Source organism: Lycorma delicatula, chromosome 6 (genome assembly GCF_047948215.1).
Source record: "Lycorma delicatula isolate Av1 chromosome 6, ASM4794821v1, whole genome shotgun sequence".
NCBI classification, from domain to species: Eukaryota; Metazoa; Arthropoda; class Insecta; order Hemiptera; family Fulgoridae; genus Lycorma; species Lycorma delicatula.
The window spans coordinates 6,997,974-7,017,257 of NC_134460.1; the positions used below are offsets into that span (position 1 = coordinate 6,997,974).

The window sequence follows — 19,284 nt, forward strand, 5'->3', positions numbered from 1 at the left end:
AAAGCTGGATTTTCAACCGTTGCCTTGATAAAATCCAAGTATTACGAGCAAGTCATTGTGTAGAAGGAAGTGGCTTGTTTAATTCCACAATTTGACAAAATGCAGCAACCAACAAGCTCATCCATCAAACTAATTATTATATTAGTTGAATTTGTTAAATTACTACAATTTAAAGGTTGTTATATTTATATTTACCTAACCCTTCCAAAAGATTGGTTATTTTAAAATTTGACAAGGGTACCATCAAAAAATCTGGAATCGATAAGGGCACTGAGAATCAAAAAATTTTTGGAAACAATTGTCATATATTATGATAAATAAAGTGCTCATGTGTTAGTAAAAAAGTAATTAGTACAACTAAAAACAGTTACTAATTAATCGGTTATAAATTCATAATTAATAGAAATAAGTAATTACAAAAATGAAATAAATAACTATTTACATTATATATATTAAATACTATAAATAACAATTATTATACTATAAATTACATATGGTTCCCACAAGCAGTAAATATAGATTTAATCAAGAATTTTTGGAAAAAGTCAGGAAATATTGCAAGAAAAATCATAGAATTGCATTTTTGTTGCCAAATTAAGATTATGTTAGTTATTAAAGTATTTTTTAAGTAATGCCAAAATGTATTTGTTATACTTTCCTGGCATCAGGAAGTGGCAACCCCATCGCCCAGCACATTGCAACTATGTGCTGTAAGTAGCCATTGACATGTCCTGTTTTTACTTACATTCTCCAATTATTCTTTTATATAAAAACAGAAATTTCCAAATTGCAGTTAATTTTTTCACTGGTGAAATTTTAACATAACGTTACCATTGGAAAATTTAAAGGTTGTTAAAAGTTTTCTTGGAATTTCTCTCAACCACCGTGAATTTTTTATATTTTTTTAAGGTTATTAATTGCTTTAAATGGCATCTAAAATAACTTTTTAATGACTATTGGTTAGATATAAACTTACACCCAAAATTAAGTTGGTTAGATGTGTAAAAAACATTTTGGGCTGGGCAGTATGGTCCAAAAGGCAGTAACTTCACACAATAAAAGAAACCAGCATAATAAAATAATTAATATAAGGAATTCTTAGCTTTTGAAAAGTTTTTTATCTCTTTAAATCAACAGACTAAAACTTTGATCAACAGTTGTGAGAACGGTGATTGTAATACATCTGTGTGTTCTTTACCTGGATCTTCTGATCAGAGTAATAGCATTTCAGTAGTAAATCATACATTTGAATCCTTGACTTCATTTGTGCAAAATGACAACACAATTACTTATTTTTTTATAAAGATGATGTTTCTAAGGCGGAGTTTATGTGGGTTCTCAATGTTGTACAAATTAAGTTATCCTTAAGTTCGTGTGAAGATTTTGGTGTAGCTTTTAAAATTTTTATTTGTTCTGTTTCAGTTTTCTTTTCTGTTAATTTTAGTCACAGTGATTTTAGCTTTCCTTTAAGTTGTGGTTGTACATATATTCTCAGTTAAATTGAAATCTGTGTTTCTTCGCATTTTTATGCAAATTAAGTTATTAAATATTGTTTTTTGTTTACTTTGTTAAATAATGTAGCCTAGTTTTTGTGAAAAAATTTTTAACAATCTTAGGTGCAAGCCAATTATTTTTAAAACTTGCTTTAGTTAGCTTTTATTTCTTATCTGTGTTACTTTTAGTTACCATGATATTTGTTTTTTTGCAAGAAACTTATTAAATATTGTCATTGTTTTTTTTTTACTTCGCAGTGTAATTTACTGAAACAATTTATCACAAAAAATAGCTTAATTTTAAATGTATATTTTAAAAAATCTATTTTTAAAAGGGAGGCTGTAAAAAAATAAAATATGTATATATTTTGTGGAGTAAATAGCAGTAACATAACATTATGAGAGTCAGGAAATGTTCACTAAATTGGTCAGGAAAAATGATTCTTAGAATTCGGTGGGAACTCTGTTACGGTTCAAAAAGTTAAGTTTTAGGGGTTTTAACAATTAAGAATACAATCGACTTTTTTTTGTAATTTATTTCCTTCTAATATTCTTTGTATGAAGAGTATATTAAGGTAATTTATTAAAATGTAGAAAACCTTTCTTGTGATTAAATTTATTTATTTGACAACAACTGTGAGATATTATTTTTATTAATTTTAGTTGTATTTACTATTATTGTATAATTTTAGTTGTCCGTCTGTCTGTGTCAGACGGACGGACAGATAGACAGACAAAAGTATAAAAACCGTTTGCCACCCAGAGTACAGAATTCGATAAGGATTATTATTTTTTACTAATAGCACTTTCGATATTTTCCCTCATCATCAGTTAACTTTTTCTTCCAAATCACACATTAAATTCAACCATTAAAATTATAACATATAAAAATATGTAGTCATAAATATTAAAAGATTAAAAAAATTTTTCATTATGTGGCTAGTCACACATACAGTACTGTAATGTTATGTAATATTTTTTTGCTAAGTTGGTATACATATATATATATATATATATATATATATATAAATCAGTTAAATAAGGTTATATATCTAATAAGTTATATGTTGCTATTTTATCATTTGTTCAGCTTGATTAATTACATTGTAAAATTCATGTAACATCATGAAACTATAATTATGTGTCAACCTGTTGTAGTAAATAAATGATTAGTCTTCATCAGTAATAGCTAATTTTTCCTATTGTGAACAACTTTCTTCTTTTTAGGACAATATCAGTTGAATATCTTAATTACTTATATATATATAACGGAATAAATATAATAATGAATAATCCGCATGAACTAATACATGATAATATTACATTGCTTAGTTTCATTGTTCCATTTAATCCTGGCTTAGAAAATGTCTTCAGAAAGGTAAGTAATACTCACACACATTATTACTAATTATATCACACACTATTACTAATTATATCTTGTAGTTCAATAGCCACTTAATATCTACATTAAGGTCTTAAATATTGGCCTAAAATAGTTAATTGGGTATCAGCTAGTTGACAAGTTTAACTTTGTGACAACAATCTGAATTCATGAGAATGATTTTTCATGAATTCAGTGCTTATTTCTTATATTTTTGAAAATATTTATGGAACATTTATTATTAGCAACATTTACGTGATTGTGTGTTAAGCTAAAACTAATTACAGGAGATTGGAAAAATCAAGGCATGTTAATTACATAGATGTGTGTGTGTGTGTGAGTGGAGAGAGAGTGATTCACGAAGGATGTAACAAACTTCTACTGGTGAAAATAAGAAGAAAGTTCTTATAAACATACGTTCAGAAGTGCTTCCTTCGTTGGTGAGTATTGGCTGGCGAAAGATTTCATCTGATTTTTTTTTTTTTACTTTGGGTAAAAAGTTAACCCAGACTGTAATTATTAGGAACGAAATTAAGGTTTAAATTTAGATGTTTTATGTTGAAAATACATTATACTATGTTTGGCATAACATGTAAGTAATCTTGTTAAATGGTTAGTAAACATATAAAAGTTGTAGAAAATTTTATTCTGAGCAAAATAGTGTGAATATAGTCCACAGAAACTAAATACAAATTACAGGATACATTAATTAAATACAAATACAGGAATTTAGAAGTTTAATAAAAAGAAAACATACCAAAATGTGGCAAATTTTTACTAACAATCAACAAACAATCTTTTTGGTGGCTTTGTGCATTTGAACTGGGTTGTTTTGTATTAGTTGTACTACACAGAGAATTCTATTAACCAACTCTTCTCTTGTATTATACTTTTGTTCATATACTAATGATTTCCGCTGGAATTAGTCAAAAGATGTTAAGTCAGGCTACCTTGGAGGCCATTGACAGATCCACAGCTTCTGATGCACTTGTTTAAAAAAAGTTACACAGTTGTATTCAGTGCATTTGAAGCAGTTAAACTTATACTTTTAGACTGATGTGTTCTTTTTTAGTTTGTGGATCTTGGGTATTTTGTTTGTGGTGTATAAAAGATTTACCTTTTTCCTGAAAACATTAACAATTATTCATTTCTTTGGTTATTGCGAGTTCATTCAATTATCTGCTGACACAAACGTCTGTTTTGGATAATATCTACAAAATGCTATATGCTTATGCTACTTAGGATATCTACACAACATGCATCAAGACATATTAAGAATAATTAGGATATTTGTGTTTTGAATCTGTGTTTGTCTATTTTGGATAAGGTAAAATATGTAGGTAGTTGGGTTTGTTTTATTGTTGAGGGTAAAAATGTCTTCTGGATATGAGTGATTGTGCGATCATTATCCTGGATTGAGGTTCAGCAGTGTGTTGTGATACATTCTTAAAAACATTTTTTACTACTTTTTTTTTGGGGGCAGAACAACTGTACTGTGGCATATAATACTGAGAAAATTCACTTGAAAGACCATTTGATCTTTGGAAGTACACATATTTAAAATCTTGTATTACTTTTCTTTTTCTTTTTAGGGAATGTTTGCAGTTCCAAATAAAATGGGATTTAATGAAGTTGTCTATCATTTACTAAATATAATTTATCCAGCGAAATGTAAAGAAACATTAGTGTGGCCTTGTCTCAGTAGGAAGGATGAAATGAAGTTTAGATCAGATGTTGCTAAGTTTATTGCTTTTATCAATGAAGTAAGTGTGTAGTTATTTCAAAAATTATTTTTATTTATATTTCTTTTTTGTATCTCAAACTTCAAAAAACTGCACTAGTAATCTCTTAGTTATTATATCTCGTAATCTCTTTCTTATTTAGATGAAATCTTTTTTTTATTTTTAGGAAAAAAATGTTAGTCAGTAAGCATCGACATGCTTAAGTGCTTTTGTATCTCCCCATTAATTGTAGTGGATCTGTAGATAATGAGGACATTATTTCTAATATGTCTTGGACTTGCATCAGTCCCTTTATATAAAATAAATTCTTCAGAATAAGATCTTTCACAAAATATATGCACCTCTTAAAGATGTAGTGGCAATGAAAAATTATGTGTACCTGTATTTAAGCCACAATTTTTTCATACCAGTGTCAATACCATCCCAATGGTTGTGGAAAATGTATTCATCAAATGAAGAAGGAGTACTTACATTATTTTCCTTGGAAGAAGAAAAAGAAAATAGGAGATTAGTAATAGCATAATACTATTAAAATTTGGTTATATACTAATATATGACAAAAATGTTTTGTACTATTCTCCTCTACTGATCCATTTACTGAATAAAAGAATTTTAAAATGACAGTTACTTTAAAAATCATGAGAGGTCTAAATTATTTTCACTGTGTAGCCGAGTGACAAATTATTGATAGATTACTATAAAGAAGGATAAAAAACTAATGACACAATGTTATGCCATTTGAATTGTAAGTGTGTAGAAAAATAAAGAACATTCTGCTGCGATGAGTAAATATATTTTTTATTTATTTCTGTAGAAAGATCATTATTTAATGGTTGACCCTGATTACTATGCCTTTTGGGCAAATTAGGACTGAATAAACTTTGTACAGCTGTATGCAGATTTTGAGGCTAGAGAAGTTCTGTTTCATTTAGAGGTTGATCTAAAATCTAATAATATACATGTGTATATAAAAACAAACTTGTAGGTTTATACAGAAGGGAAAAATGTTATGAATTTGAGAAGAAGAAAGTAGTTAATCATTTTAGAGAAGAGTGTACTGGAATATGAATTCTGAGCAGGTTTGTAAGATCCTAACTATATGAAGCTGTAAAAATTGATGATATGCCATCACAACTATATTATGTTCTGGCAAAATAGGGCTGAATAAATTCTAGAAATTAATAAGAAAAATGTTTATAAACCGGAAATATTACCTGCTGTGTAAGGCCATATTTGTATACAACAAAGGGTTTCACTAAATAAACTGATATAGTTGATCATTGTAACTTTATTGAGAAACTTTCACACAGTTCATTCACCAAAGCATGCTTGTGCCACAATGCTTTATTAATTAGATACCAGTTTACCTGACTTTGCAGCTTCAGGATGATATGAGGATGATATGTTCTCTAAGTCTTCTTAGAGCAGGACAGCATATTTCAAAATATAATTTGATGGGATCACTTCCATAAATTCAATACAACAGGGTTATGCCTCGCTAAGTGTTGGATGAAATCTCGTGAATGAACAGGCTGTATTAAAGATATTACAGGCGTTCCACCTTTCAGTTTGGCATGAAGACCTCACATTCATATATCTTCATTAAGTGAAGGTAAACCTTACTTTGACTTCAAAGCAAGAGCATGAACTCTTTTACAGGGGAAGTAGAGCAACATAACTAAATATTGAAGGTAAAATTTAAAAGGTACTTTACCTTTCAAAGTAAAAGTACAGGCGGTACCTTTTAGAAGTACAAATTTTGTTTTACTCACAGGAAGATTAAAATTCTACTGATTCACTTAGCTTTCCATGAGAACTAATTTCATCTCATCCCTTCCTTCCATTAAAAGAAGTTTTATACTGTTGCCTTTTTAGAGCAGAAACAGAAGAGCAAGTGAGCTTTAATGCCAGGGCCAAGAAAAGCCTTATGAACTTTCCCTGGTGAAGTATTTTTCCACATTTAGGTGGTATTTTAAAAACTGTTTTCAGATTGGACAAGTAGCCTCCCACAAATTTGCAGAATTTGGTAACTCTTCAGCAAGATACTCAAATTCCAGCTTGAAGAATAAAACGCTATCTCATTTGTAAAAGTCAGCCATTCACCGTAGCATGTAGTCTGTTACAATGGATGTGATTGTTAACTGAATATCAGGGTACATTTTATAATAAAAATAAAAATGCTTGCACATTTGTCATTCAAAAGGGGGGAAAACTTTATGATACACTTTTTTAATAAAAGTTATCAAAATGTAATTTTTGAAAGTAAAAAATTATATTTTTGTATTTTGTCTATTGTCCTTATTATACCAATGTGTAATTTACATAATTGTATAATTTTGTTAATTCTTTGTCATTTTTATAATTCTTATTGTAATTCTTATAATTGTCATTCTTTATTTTAGATCACAGAACATAATTTGGTTACTCCTTTAAATTCATCATTAATGTTGGCACCTGGTGATCCTCAAGTTGTCAATTTTGTGAGATTATATTACTTCTTAAGACAAAAATCCAATTAATCCGACATCAGTATTTGCTCAGCTGATTTCTGAGATTGAGCCTATCTCATATTAATTTATTACTTGTACTGGAGTGAACCGATGCAGAAAAAGTACAAAGTTCTTGTAAACAGAAGAAGCAGTTACGGGTAATAAAATCAGTATCTTATAAGCAAAAAAATATTTTTGTTTGAATCATTTCAGGTATTAGACGGATCAAAATTCAGGTTTTTAAATAAAATTAAGATACAAAGTTTTATTTTATTTTTTTAAATACGTTCAAGTTCTCTTGTGGACAAATGAACGGGTGGAAAAGTTCTTTTAAATATATAATTAAAAATGCATATTTTTTTATATGCATTTTTAATATTATGCATTTTTTTTTTATTTTATCACATATTCGTTGATGTGTGATAATCAACGAATATGTGATAATTTAGAAAATGTGTTAATTTTATTGTGTAGGATAATTTAAAATACATAGAACCACAAAAATGATGCGTGTCACCAGCTCTGTCCAGTGAAAATGTTCATATTTCTTTTCCAACTATCTCTAAAAGTAAACATTTTTTATTGTCCAGACCGATCATAAAATATATCGATAATGATGAGCTCCAAAATTCAAAGAATTGCAGTAACTTGGACACTCAAATCCAGTTAAAAGAGAATATATTTACATAAAACTAGATTTTAACGTGGATTGTGCAGTATAACTTAGCAAATACAAGGGTTATTTTTTTTTCAAGTTCCGATCGATCACAAAATTAATACCACAGTGAAAATAAAAGTTTTTTTATTTGTAACAAGTACTTACATAGTTACACTATTTCTCTACATAATCACCACTCCGATTTAGACGTTTGTCGTAGCGTGGTTCCAACTTTCCAATACCCTCGTCACCGCCTGTGTTTTCAGCCATGTTTCTACGCTGCTCTGCAGCTTGATGTCTGTGCCAAAATGTTGTCCTCCTAGCTAGCGTTTCATGTGAGCAAAGAGGTGTAAAGGTATCTTCAACGTCTATGAAGGGCAACCACTGATAAATTCCTTCTAAATTCAGACAAATATGAAATTACCCTTTTTTCCTGTCAGCGAAAAAAAGGTAATAAAAGGTAAAATTTAAGAAAAGGTTTTTTTAGCCTCAGGGAATCAGTCAGGTATTATACTTCAGACGATGATATGTATGAGTGTAGGTGAATTGTAGTCTTGTACAGTGACCATTTCTGAGATCTGTGGATAATTGAAATCAACCACCAAAGAACACCGATATCCACGACGTAGTATTCAAATCCGTATAGAAGTAACGTGTTTCTATGATTTGAACGTTGGAACTCTCGACTTCGAAATCAGCTGATTTAGGTTTAAACATGAAACCACCTTCTTTCTTTTTCCTGTTTAACCTCCAGTAATTACCTTTCAGATAATGCTTTAGAGGATGTGAGTATGAGAGTATGATATGTGAGTTCAAATGAAGTGTAGTCTTGTACCATCTCAGTTTGACCAACCTGAGATGTGTGGTTAATTAAACCCAACCACCAAAGAACACTGGTATCCACAATCTAGTATTCAAATCCGTGTAAAAATAACTGACTTTACTAGGACTTGAACGCTGGAACACTCGACTTCCAAATCAGCTGATATGGTTAGACGCGTTCACCACTAGACCAACCCGGTGGGTTAGACGTCAGCAGGATGATTTTAACTAAGTTATGTTTCACACAAGCACTACAAATATTGTTGGATTATGTTCTCCTGGGACTTTCGTAACCTATTCTACTCGTAAAAATAATGAAAAAAAATTCATATATAAACATATGTCCTAAAATGCTTCGTTAGCGAGTTACTGCTAGTGAAATATATCGCTCGGATTTCTCGGTAAATGAGGTAGTTCTGAAATTTTTAGAACGTTAATTAAATGGCAGAATTAGTGATTTCTGGTGATTTTTGAACTGAAATATAGAATAGAATGGATCCCAGAACCGTATCTGCACTACGTTATGAGAAATCTGGGATGAAAACCAATAAACTGGGTTAAAACCCCCCTGTTTTTTATGTTTGATGTACAATAACTTTGTTAAGTGGGTAATAAAACACATTAACTTTTAAACAAAACTTGTAAAAAAAATTAGAATTATTTTTAAAAACAATACATTACTACGTTTGTGAGTAAAGTACTTATTTAATAGTTTTTTGTTGTTTTTTTTTTTTTTTTATTAATGACAGAAGTACAACAAATTATTTGAAATATTATTATTTCAAAGTTGGCAGTATAATAACAGTTGATCAACAATGTGCAATACTGCATTAATATTTAATAATTTCGTAACGTACAGTAACCCCCAATACAGAAAGAGCGAGCTTGGATAATCAGCCCGCATACGTCACTGCTGTTCTGTTGTTCTCTAACACTGGCACACCATGGTTAGTCTTCTCTTAGTAGCAATGTATTTTTGTGTAATTACAGTTTTAAGAAAGTGACATGTTTCATTTTATTTTTGTTCTTCTTTTGCTTTTCCATATACATAAAGTTAAGTTCTACGGTTCTTTTGGCATGTCGTGTATTTGTTAATCGATGTACGATACGATATTTTATAAAAAGTTTTTAATCGTGGTTTACCATTCAAACTTTTTAAAGTAGTTCGTTTACGTGCGAATAGTTAAAAAACTTCAAAGACAGGTGCGCGAAATTGTAAACTACGTGTATGATTTCATGAAGAAAGAATCTTTAGCTGTAGGAAAATTGAGAAATGACAACATTTTATTCGCTACACAAAAATAAAAAAACTTCTTTGATCCGAGAGACCAGAATGTTCGTTCATCACTCTGAAAAAGAAACTTTCTAAACCGGTTATCATATTACATGATGTTGAAAAGGCGAACTGTGAATGAATTTCACTCAAAGACAGGGTAGCTGCGAACAGTTTACTCTGTTGAGTTTGCAATGTCTTTGCCTGGGACATCTGCTCCAGTTGAGTTTTTCAAATACAGGGAACATTTGGTCTGCAGAAAGGGGTAGAGACTTTCAGTATCTACTGTTAAACATCTGCTAAATGTTAAAATTAATTCAGAAGTTTCTTATGATATATCGTTGAAAAGCTCTCGGTTACGGTTTATTACTGCAGTTAAGGCAAGTCCAGAATCCAAATTTTTTGAATTTGAGCTTTTTTGGAGATTTTTGGTCCAGTCGATTGCAATTAAAAGGAGAGGTGCACAGCTAGATATTACAAAATTCCTAAATCCGAGATTTCAACATCCTACAGTTAATCGATTTTGAGTTATTAGAGATGTATACGTATGCACATAGGTACATATATACTATGGATATTTCCATTGAATTCTGAAAACCTTATTGTGAAATTCTTATTATTGCAAAAACCTAACTTTTTCACAATCTCTTAAATAAGGTTAATACTTAACAAAATTAGTTTATTTCCGAATTTTTTGAAATTCGGAAGTATCAAGGAAGCTTATTTATTGATATGATTATTACCAAAATAAGACAAGCATCAAAATTTCCAAATTTTGAATAAAAGATTTTCGATTTTAGAGGCCTCCTGATTGTATGGGAAAAATTTATAGAAAAATTAATTATAAAATTAAATTAATTATATTTATATAAAAAATAATTAGTTTAGAAGAGATTAGTTTAAAAATATTGAAAAAATGAAATATGACTGCTGTATTGTTAAACAGCTGTTCAAGTTGAATAAAACAAGTTAATAATTAGTCTGACTAATTAATTGTTTTTAATTAATCTTGTTCTAAATCATCTGTTTAATAATTTTTACCAGCTATTTTGAAATGAATAAAAAATGTGGTTTGTCTGAAATTGTTTTTATTTGAAAGCTGCCATTTTGCTTCTATAAAATATATAGAAAATAATATAGTATACTATTTTATTAAACTAGTCGTTTCATTATATATATATATGTATATAAAAGAACGGATGTTTGTCTGTCTGTCCCGTTTGCGTTCCTATACCACTCAACACGGCTGCGATGAAACTTTGGAGAATTGTGCGCATGCCTGTGAAGGTTTCTGAATTAGTTTGGACCCGCTAGGTGACGCTGGGCTCTAGATATTTCGAAAAATTGTATTTGGCTCTTATTCAGAATATATATTATTTACGTGAGAAGAAACGGAGGAGAAGGGAAAAAGGGAAAGGTTAAATTTTATGAAGTTCCGTAATGTTCAATGTTTTATCAAACTTTAAATTGTGTTAATTTAATCTATATAATAAATCAAATCTAGCAATAGCAAAGCATTGTTGAGTCAGCTAGTTAATATTAAAATTACCCGTTACAGTTTAATGTTTATACCTATTCGTAGTATTCTTCTAAGTAGATCAAATTGAATAAAAAAAAGTCTCTTGTCTGTGAACAAATAACTACAAGCACAGTTCAATGAATAGCAGACTACCTCCTCACGTGATTCTTCATTCGGTTGAGCAATCCATTCAACATGCATTTAGGTATAACTTAATAGAAATATTATTATTAAAAAGCTTGTTTAAAAATACTGAAAAGATGAAGTGTGACTGATGTGTGTAAACAGCTGTTCAAATTGAATAAAACAAGTCATAACCATGACTATTATGTTTTTAATTATTCTAGTTTTAATCATCTATTTTTACTATCATCCATCCAAAAAAACTTTACAATACTAGACAAAGGCATTTACTATTTTTTAACTATTGTGTGCATTCATCTCAATGGAGTTTCAGACAAGCACAAGTTATGCTATTGTTCTGTCTTAAAGGTGGATGATTTTTTCAAACAAATTTAAATCATTAAAATGTTTAGTATCATTATATTTACTAATAGTTTATCTATTGAAAAATTTAAAGGAAATTTAAATTAACGCGTTTATGTAATTATTAAAAATATAATGAAGTTTTTTTTTTAAAGTAATAGCATTCAAGACCAACTCTGAATACTGCAATTTCTTTTAAAGATGACGTAAATCTTAATTAATACGTACAAATTCATAAAAATAAACTCAATATTTAATAATTGTAACCAAAAGCGTTTACCGCAGTTAGATCTGTGATAGAGGCATGTTTAAATTAAAATATGTGGAAGGTTTCCAAAACACTCATATTCGACCACAGCGTACAGACCGGTAATTAAACTACAAGATTGTTTCCATTTCCCACCACTGTTTTACACAGAGAGCCAGCTTACAGAGACTGTGGTTTTTGGAATCGAAGTACTAGATACAATATATTTTAAAGAGTTAAAAAATAATAGAATGTAGAATGCAATCTAATAAAATAATTTATATAAAAAAACAGTATTTATGAAAAAAACTTGTATATATATTTCTGAGTGCAAGACATTTTGTTTCGTAAGTTATAATGCTTCACAACAGGTTGTAAGATGAATTATTACGCAATAAAAATATTACTGTTGATCATCTTTACTAAGGATTTTATGATTTCATGAGTTGTTTTACTTAATACTTCAATTTTCTGATATCTAACTTCAAACTTTGTTCCAAATGTCATATCGCAATTTTACGTTTAAATTAATTTTATAAACCAAGTTGTTTTAGCAGGAAATAGTGTGCAAGTAATGTTTGTTGGTTAAGATCTGTGTGATTTGTGTTTAGCAGTCTTTGGATTATTTGAATTTTTCATAAAGTAGTCAAATGCTAACAATTAATGATCAGTTATGAGAAATCGGTCGTAAGTTTAAGTAGCTCATCGATACTTTTAAATTCTTAGTATTCTAGTTTTAAGTTAATACCTCCATCCATTTATTAAAGCAATTTTTTATGATTTAAAATGTATACACAAAAAAATTAATTACGATGAAAACGAACTGTGCCCTATAATTATAATAATTTAGGTTAAATTTTCATAACGTGGCACCGTTAGTATTTTATAAATAAAATATAAATGAAAGTTCAGCTTGCCAACAATTTTTTATAATGGTATTTTTGATAATTTTATTCATATTTAATGTTGGTATATTAAATTTATATGCATGTTTAATAATGTTAATTTTGTTATCGTTAAATTCAAATATCTTTGGTATTGACCTTATCTGCTCCAAACTTGTGTTTATGATTAATTATATTTGATATTGTATTATTCTGTTTATTCATCAAATTATTAAACTTTCTGTTAGTGCATGTATAATTTGGTTAAATAATAATTTTACATATTTAGTTGCGATTTTTGTAATGAATGTGTTTGTGCAAATAAAAGAAATTAGTAGAAATAATTTGGTGTCTTAGTAGTCTTAAGGTAAATTTATATGAATTTTGTGATTTTTAAAGCAAATTGCTATTTATGTATTGATCAGGAGTAACTTATAAATTCAGCTTTTTGTAGGTAGTTGAGTTACAAACATTAATAGACCTATTACATCTAAGAAAAAAAAAAAATTTTTTTTTCTAAGCTTAATAAAATTGTAATTTTTTAAATATTGATTGAATTGTGTTCTTTAATCAGTTATTAGCAATCAATATTTTGTCGTCCAGTGTTGTATTTTTTAATTTGATTTTTTATACAATTACTCTTACATGTTGTAAATTGGAATAACAATTTTCTGCATTACATTATTAGATGTTTTATGAATCAGTAATATATAGTATTCACACAGCATCAATTTTTATCTTTTCCAGGGCTCACAGAAATGTAAATTTCTCTCTTCTATTTGTAGTAGTGCTGTTGTGCAATTAAAAGCAATATATTCTACAAATAAAGGAATAGAAGTAAGTGAGAAGGAATTTTACCTTTACTTAAGAATTAAGGATGAAAATTTAGCAAATAGTTATTAATTTTTCTACAAAACTTTCATTTTTAGGGATGTGTTAAAACATGAAATCAAATTTATCTCTTCTTTATTCTTGTAAGAATACTATGAACCTATAATTTTCTTCTTTCTCACAATATAGATTATTCTGACATGTATTGTTCAGTTCAGATTTGGAGCGCATTCATTCAAAATGTAAGATCCTAAACATAAACGGTTATTTATCTTATTTTTCTATTCAGGTATGATGTAATAGTTATATATAGTCAATCTATTTTATAATTCAAATGTATGTATTAAATTAATTCATAAAGATCATAGGCACAGGTCTTCTAAACATTCTACTTATTTATGTGTTGTGGAAATAAATATCAATTAATGTTAAAATATACTTCTTACATTCATTTAACAGGACCAACATTTGGTACAATCTAGCCATGCAAATGAACATGGCAAGATTTGTACATGAAGTATTTCTTCTGGGAAGGAATAGAGCCTGACAAATTTTATAAATATTTGGGAAGTTATTGTACAAACATACATAAACAGCAACTTTTAATCCCAAGAATTGCTTCCTCTTACTTAAAAAATGTCTCAAGACTTTGCACATTTTATGTTAATGTAGTTATAATAACGTAAAATATGCAAATGTTGCCAGTTTGTAACACATGACTAAAGTCTCAACTTTTGATCCATTATAGTATACAAAACAATGTACGGTTTAGAATATATAGTAGTAAAGATAATATAAAATACTTGTATAACTAGCAAGAAAATACACTAAAAAACTTTCAATATTAGTTATATGCAACTTTGTCAGAGTTTATTTACCTTTCCTTCAATACTAAATGAAATTATGTATAAGGTTTAATCTGTAATTGTTTATTTTTGTTTGTCATATATATTAATGTAATGTATTATTGAAATGCCTACTGCTCTATTATTTTTTCTTGCATTTCCCTATTATTGTTTGTCTCTTCAGAAATTGTTTATTTTTATTATTTTTTATGCTACTTTGAAACTGCTACCATTTTTGTATTAGTTTGAAAATATTTGAATGACCATATCATTAAAAAAATGTTAAGAGAAGAAATAGCAGTAACTTTATTAATAATTTTTTTTTTAATTTTAAGTTGTGGCTCTAGGAAGCTGCAACTTTTATCATAGGGGTGCCGTGGAATATTACAAAATTTGTAATTTTATTTTCAATTCAGTGTCACAGGATGCAGCATCTAGTGGAGTTGGTGCAAACTACTTAGTTACTGTTTACAGAAGCCTTTGTAAATGGTTTCTAGATGACATGACATTAGTGTTGAATTTTCTGATATTTTATGTTTATATATAAATAAATATATATTAGTTTTGCACAGTTTTAACCTTGAATTAGTTTTTGGAGATAGTATTTTGTAACTAGATTGCATGCTACCAAGTAAGTTGAAACACCTTTTAGAAGCCACTTATCCCAACATAGTAAATCTCATGACTACTTTGCAGGAAGGTAGGAGTAAGGTACTTTGCTAGCACCTTACTAGGTAGCACATAGAATCGCAGAATTCATTCTACTAGTCTGTGAAGATTATGATCAGCAAGTCTGTTGGGAAGTTACTTTCAAAAGTAAAAATCATCAGATACAGAATCAGCTCATAGTGGAGGATCTCGATAATTGATTAATTGAAAAATTAAAAGGGAAGGTATTTTTCTATTAAATCTGCATTAGGCCACAGATGAAAATTATAATAATGGTTTCACTTGATTTGGTATATGCGGTTTATAGATGGTAGTAACATTCTAGAAGACCTTCTCTTCTGTTAAAGTATCACTGCTTGTGCAGAGTCAAGGCTTGTTTGAGAAGATTCTTGATAATTTCATATTCGAAAACAGTTTGGAATGGTGGAGTAGACTATGTATGTTGGTGTCTGTGCTGATGGTGGTCATTCTGTATGGTTTTATAAAAAAACTAAAGCGCGGAAAAGTAAAATTAATGAAGATGAAGACAATTAATGTTTCTCCCTGTTACAACTTGTTGACCTCCAATGAAGTCGATTTGTCTTATATGATATCCATTTTTGAAAACACTTATCACAGCTTATCAACGCTTTGAGAAATATTTTCAGAATGATTATGTTGATGAATTTGCGTGAATTCCAGATCCGTTTAAATTTACTCGTGCAGAAGAAGAGAATCTGATCGAGTTGTCTTGTCATAATATGTTGAAAACAATATTTGGCAGTGTGAAATTAATTGCATTTTGAATGTCAGTAAAAGATGAATACCCACTTGTAAAGTTGTATAGCCCAGAAAATTTGAATTCCATTTGTGACTTCTTATTTGTGAAAAGCTGGATTTTCAACCGTTGCCTTGATAAAATCCAAGTATTACGAGCAAGTCATTGTGTAGAAGGAAGTGGCTTGTTTAATTCCACAATTTGACAAAATGCAGCAACCAACAAGCTCATCCATCAAACTAATTATTATATTAGTTGAATTTGTTAAATTACTACAATTTAAAGGTTGTTATATTTATATTTACCTAACCCTTCCAAAAGATTGGTTATTTTAAAATTTGACAAGGGTACCATCAAAAAATCTGGAATCGATAAGGGCACTGAGAATCAAAAAATTTTTGGAAACAATTGTCATATATTATGATAAATAAAGTGCTCATGTGTTAGTAAAAAAGTAATTAGTACAACTAAAAACAGTTACTAATTAATCGGTTATAAATTCATAATTAATAGAAATAAGTAATTACAAAAATGAAATAAATAACTATTTACATTATATATATTAAATACTATAAATAACAATTATTATACTATAAATTACATATGGTTCCCACAAGCAGTAAATATAGATTTAATCAAGAATTTTTGGAAAAAGTCAGGAAATATTGCAAGAAAAATCATAGAATTGCATTTTTGTTGCCAAATTAAGATTATGTTAGTTATTAAAGTATTTTTTAAGTAATGCCAAAATGTATTTGTTATACTTTCCTGGCATCAGGAAGTGGCAACCCCATCGCCCAGCACATTGCAACTATGTGCTGTAAGTAGCCATTGACATGTCCTGTTTTTACTTACATTCTCCAATTATTCTTTTATATAAAAACAGAAATTTCCAAATTGCAGTTAATTTTTTCACTGGTGAAATTTTAACATAACGTTACCATTGGAAAATTTAAAGGTTGTTAAAAGTTTTCTTGGAATTTCTCTCAACCACCGTGAATTTTTTATATTTTTTTAAGGTTATTAATTGCTTTAAATGGCATCTAAAATAACTTTTTAATGACTATTGGTTAGATATAAACTTACACCCAAAATTAAGTTGGTTAGATGTGTAAAAAACATTTTGGGCTGGGCAGTATGGTCCAAAAGGCAGTAACTTCACACAATAAAAGAAACCAGCATAATAAAATAATTAATATAAGGAATTCTTAGCTTTTGAAAAGTTTTTTATCTCTTTAAATCAACAGACTAAAACTTTGATCAACAGTTGTGAGAACGGTGATTGTAATACATCTGTGTGTTCTTTACCTGGATCTTCTGATCAGAGTAATAGCATTTCAGTAGTAAATCATACATTTGAATCCTTGACTTCATTTGTGCAAAATGACAACACAATTACTTATTTTTTTATAAAGATGATGTTTCTAAGGCGGAGTTTATGTGGGTTCTCAATGTTGTACAAATTAAGTTATCCTTAAGTTCGTGTGAAGATTTTGGTGTAGCTTTTAAAATTTTTATTTGTTCTGTTTCAGTTTTCTTTTCTGTTAATTTTAGTCACAGTGATTTTAGCTTTCCTTTAAGTTGTGGTTGTACATATATTCTCAGTTAAATTGAAATCTGTGTTTCTTCGCATTTTTATGCAAATTAAGTTATTAAATATTGTTTTTTGTTTACTTTGTTAAATAATGTAGCCTAGTTTTTGTGAAAAAATTTTTAACAATCTTAGGTGCAAGCCAATTATTTTTAAAACTTGCTTTAGTTAGCTTTTATTTCTTATCTGTGTTACTTTTAGTTACCATGATATTTGTTTTTTTGCAAGAAACTTATTAAATATTGTCATTGTTTTTTTTTTACTTCGCAGTGTAATTTACTGAAACAATTTATCACAAAAAATAGCTTAATTTTAAATGTATATTTTAAAAAATCTATTTTTAAAAGGGAGGCTGTAAAAAAATAAAATATGTATATATTTTGTGGAGTAAATAGCAGTAACATAACATTATGAGAGTCAGGAAATGTTCACTAAATTGGTCAGGAAAAATGATTCTTAGAATTCGGTGGGAACTCTGTTACGGTTCAAAAAGTTAAGTTTTAGGGGTTTTAACAATTAAGAATACAATCGACTTTTTTTTGTAATTTATTTCCTTCTAATATTCTTTGTATGAAGAGTATATTAAGGTAATTTATTAAAATGTAGAAAACCTTTCTTGTGATTAAATTTATTTATTTGACAACAACTGTGAGATATTATTTTTATTAATTTTAGTTGTATTTACTATTATTGTATAATTTTAGTTGTCCGTCTGTCTGTGTCAGACGGACGGACAGATAGACAGACAAAAGTATAAAAACCGTTTGCCACCCAGAGTACAGAATTCGATAAGGATTATTATTTTTTACTAATAGCACTTTCGATATTTTCCCTCATCATCAGTTAACTTTTTCTTCCAAATCACACATTAAATTCAACCATTAAAATTATAACATATAAAAATATGTAGTCATAAATATTAAAAGATTAAAAAAATTTTTCATTATGTGGCTAGTCACACATACAGTACTGTAATGTTATGTAATATTTTTTTGCTAAGTTGGTATACATATATATATATATATATATATATATAAATCAGTTAAATAAGGTTATATATCTAATAAGTTATATGTTGCTATTTTATCATTTGTTCAGCTTGATTAATTACATTGTAAAATTCATGTAACATCATGAAACTATAATTATGTGTCAACCTGTTGTAGTAAATAAATGATTAGTCTTCATCAGTAATAGCTAATTTTTCCTATTGTGAACAACTTTCTTCTTTTTAGGACAATATCAGTTGAATATCTTAATTACTTATATATATATAACGGAATAAATATAATAATGAATAATCCGCATGAACTAATACATGATAATATTACATTGCTTAGTTTCATTGTTCCATTTAATCCTGGCTTAGAAAATGTCTTCAGAAAGGTAAGTAATACTCACACACATTATTACTAATTATATCACACACTATTACTAATTATATCTTGTAGTTCAATAGCCACTTAATATCTACATTAAGGTCTTAAATATTGGCCTAAAATAGTTAATTGGGTATCAGCTAGTTGACAAGTTTAACTTTGTGACAACAATCTGAATTCATGAGAATGATTTTTCATGAATTCAGTGCTTATTTCTT

General features: G+C 28.5%; 1 protein-coding gene across 5 annotated transcripts in view; it reads left to right on the forward strand.

The window, feature by feature from the left end:
- The window catches only part of LOC142326264 (uncharacterized), a 147,488-nt gene extending 128,507 nt beyond the window's left edge, over positions 1–18,981 (forward strand). The window contains exons 3-7 of one of the 5 annotated variants that reach the window (XR_012756747.1): positions 2,721–2,871; positions 4,467–4,637; positions 7,019–7,263; positions 13,742–13,831; positions 18,923–18,981. Coding sequence is in view for 1 of the 5 variants with exons in the window: in XM_075368596.1 (XP_075224711.1) it covers positions 4,467–4,489 (23 nt within the window). In the remaining 4 variants the exon portion in view is untranslated. Of the gene's footprint in view, positions 1–2,720; positions 2,872–4,466; positions 4,638–7,018; positions 7,264–13,741; positions 13,832–18,922 lie in introns of those variants that run through there. The other 4 variants (XR_012756738.1, XR_012756736.1, XR_012756737.1 and 1 more) reach the window with 4 other exon arrangements.
- The last annotated feature ends 303 nt before the right edge of the window (positions 18,982–19,284 follow it).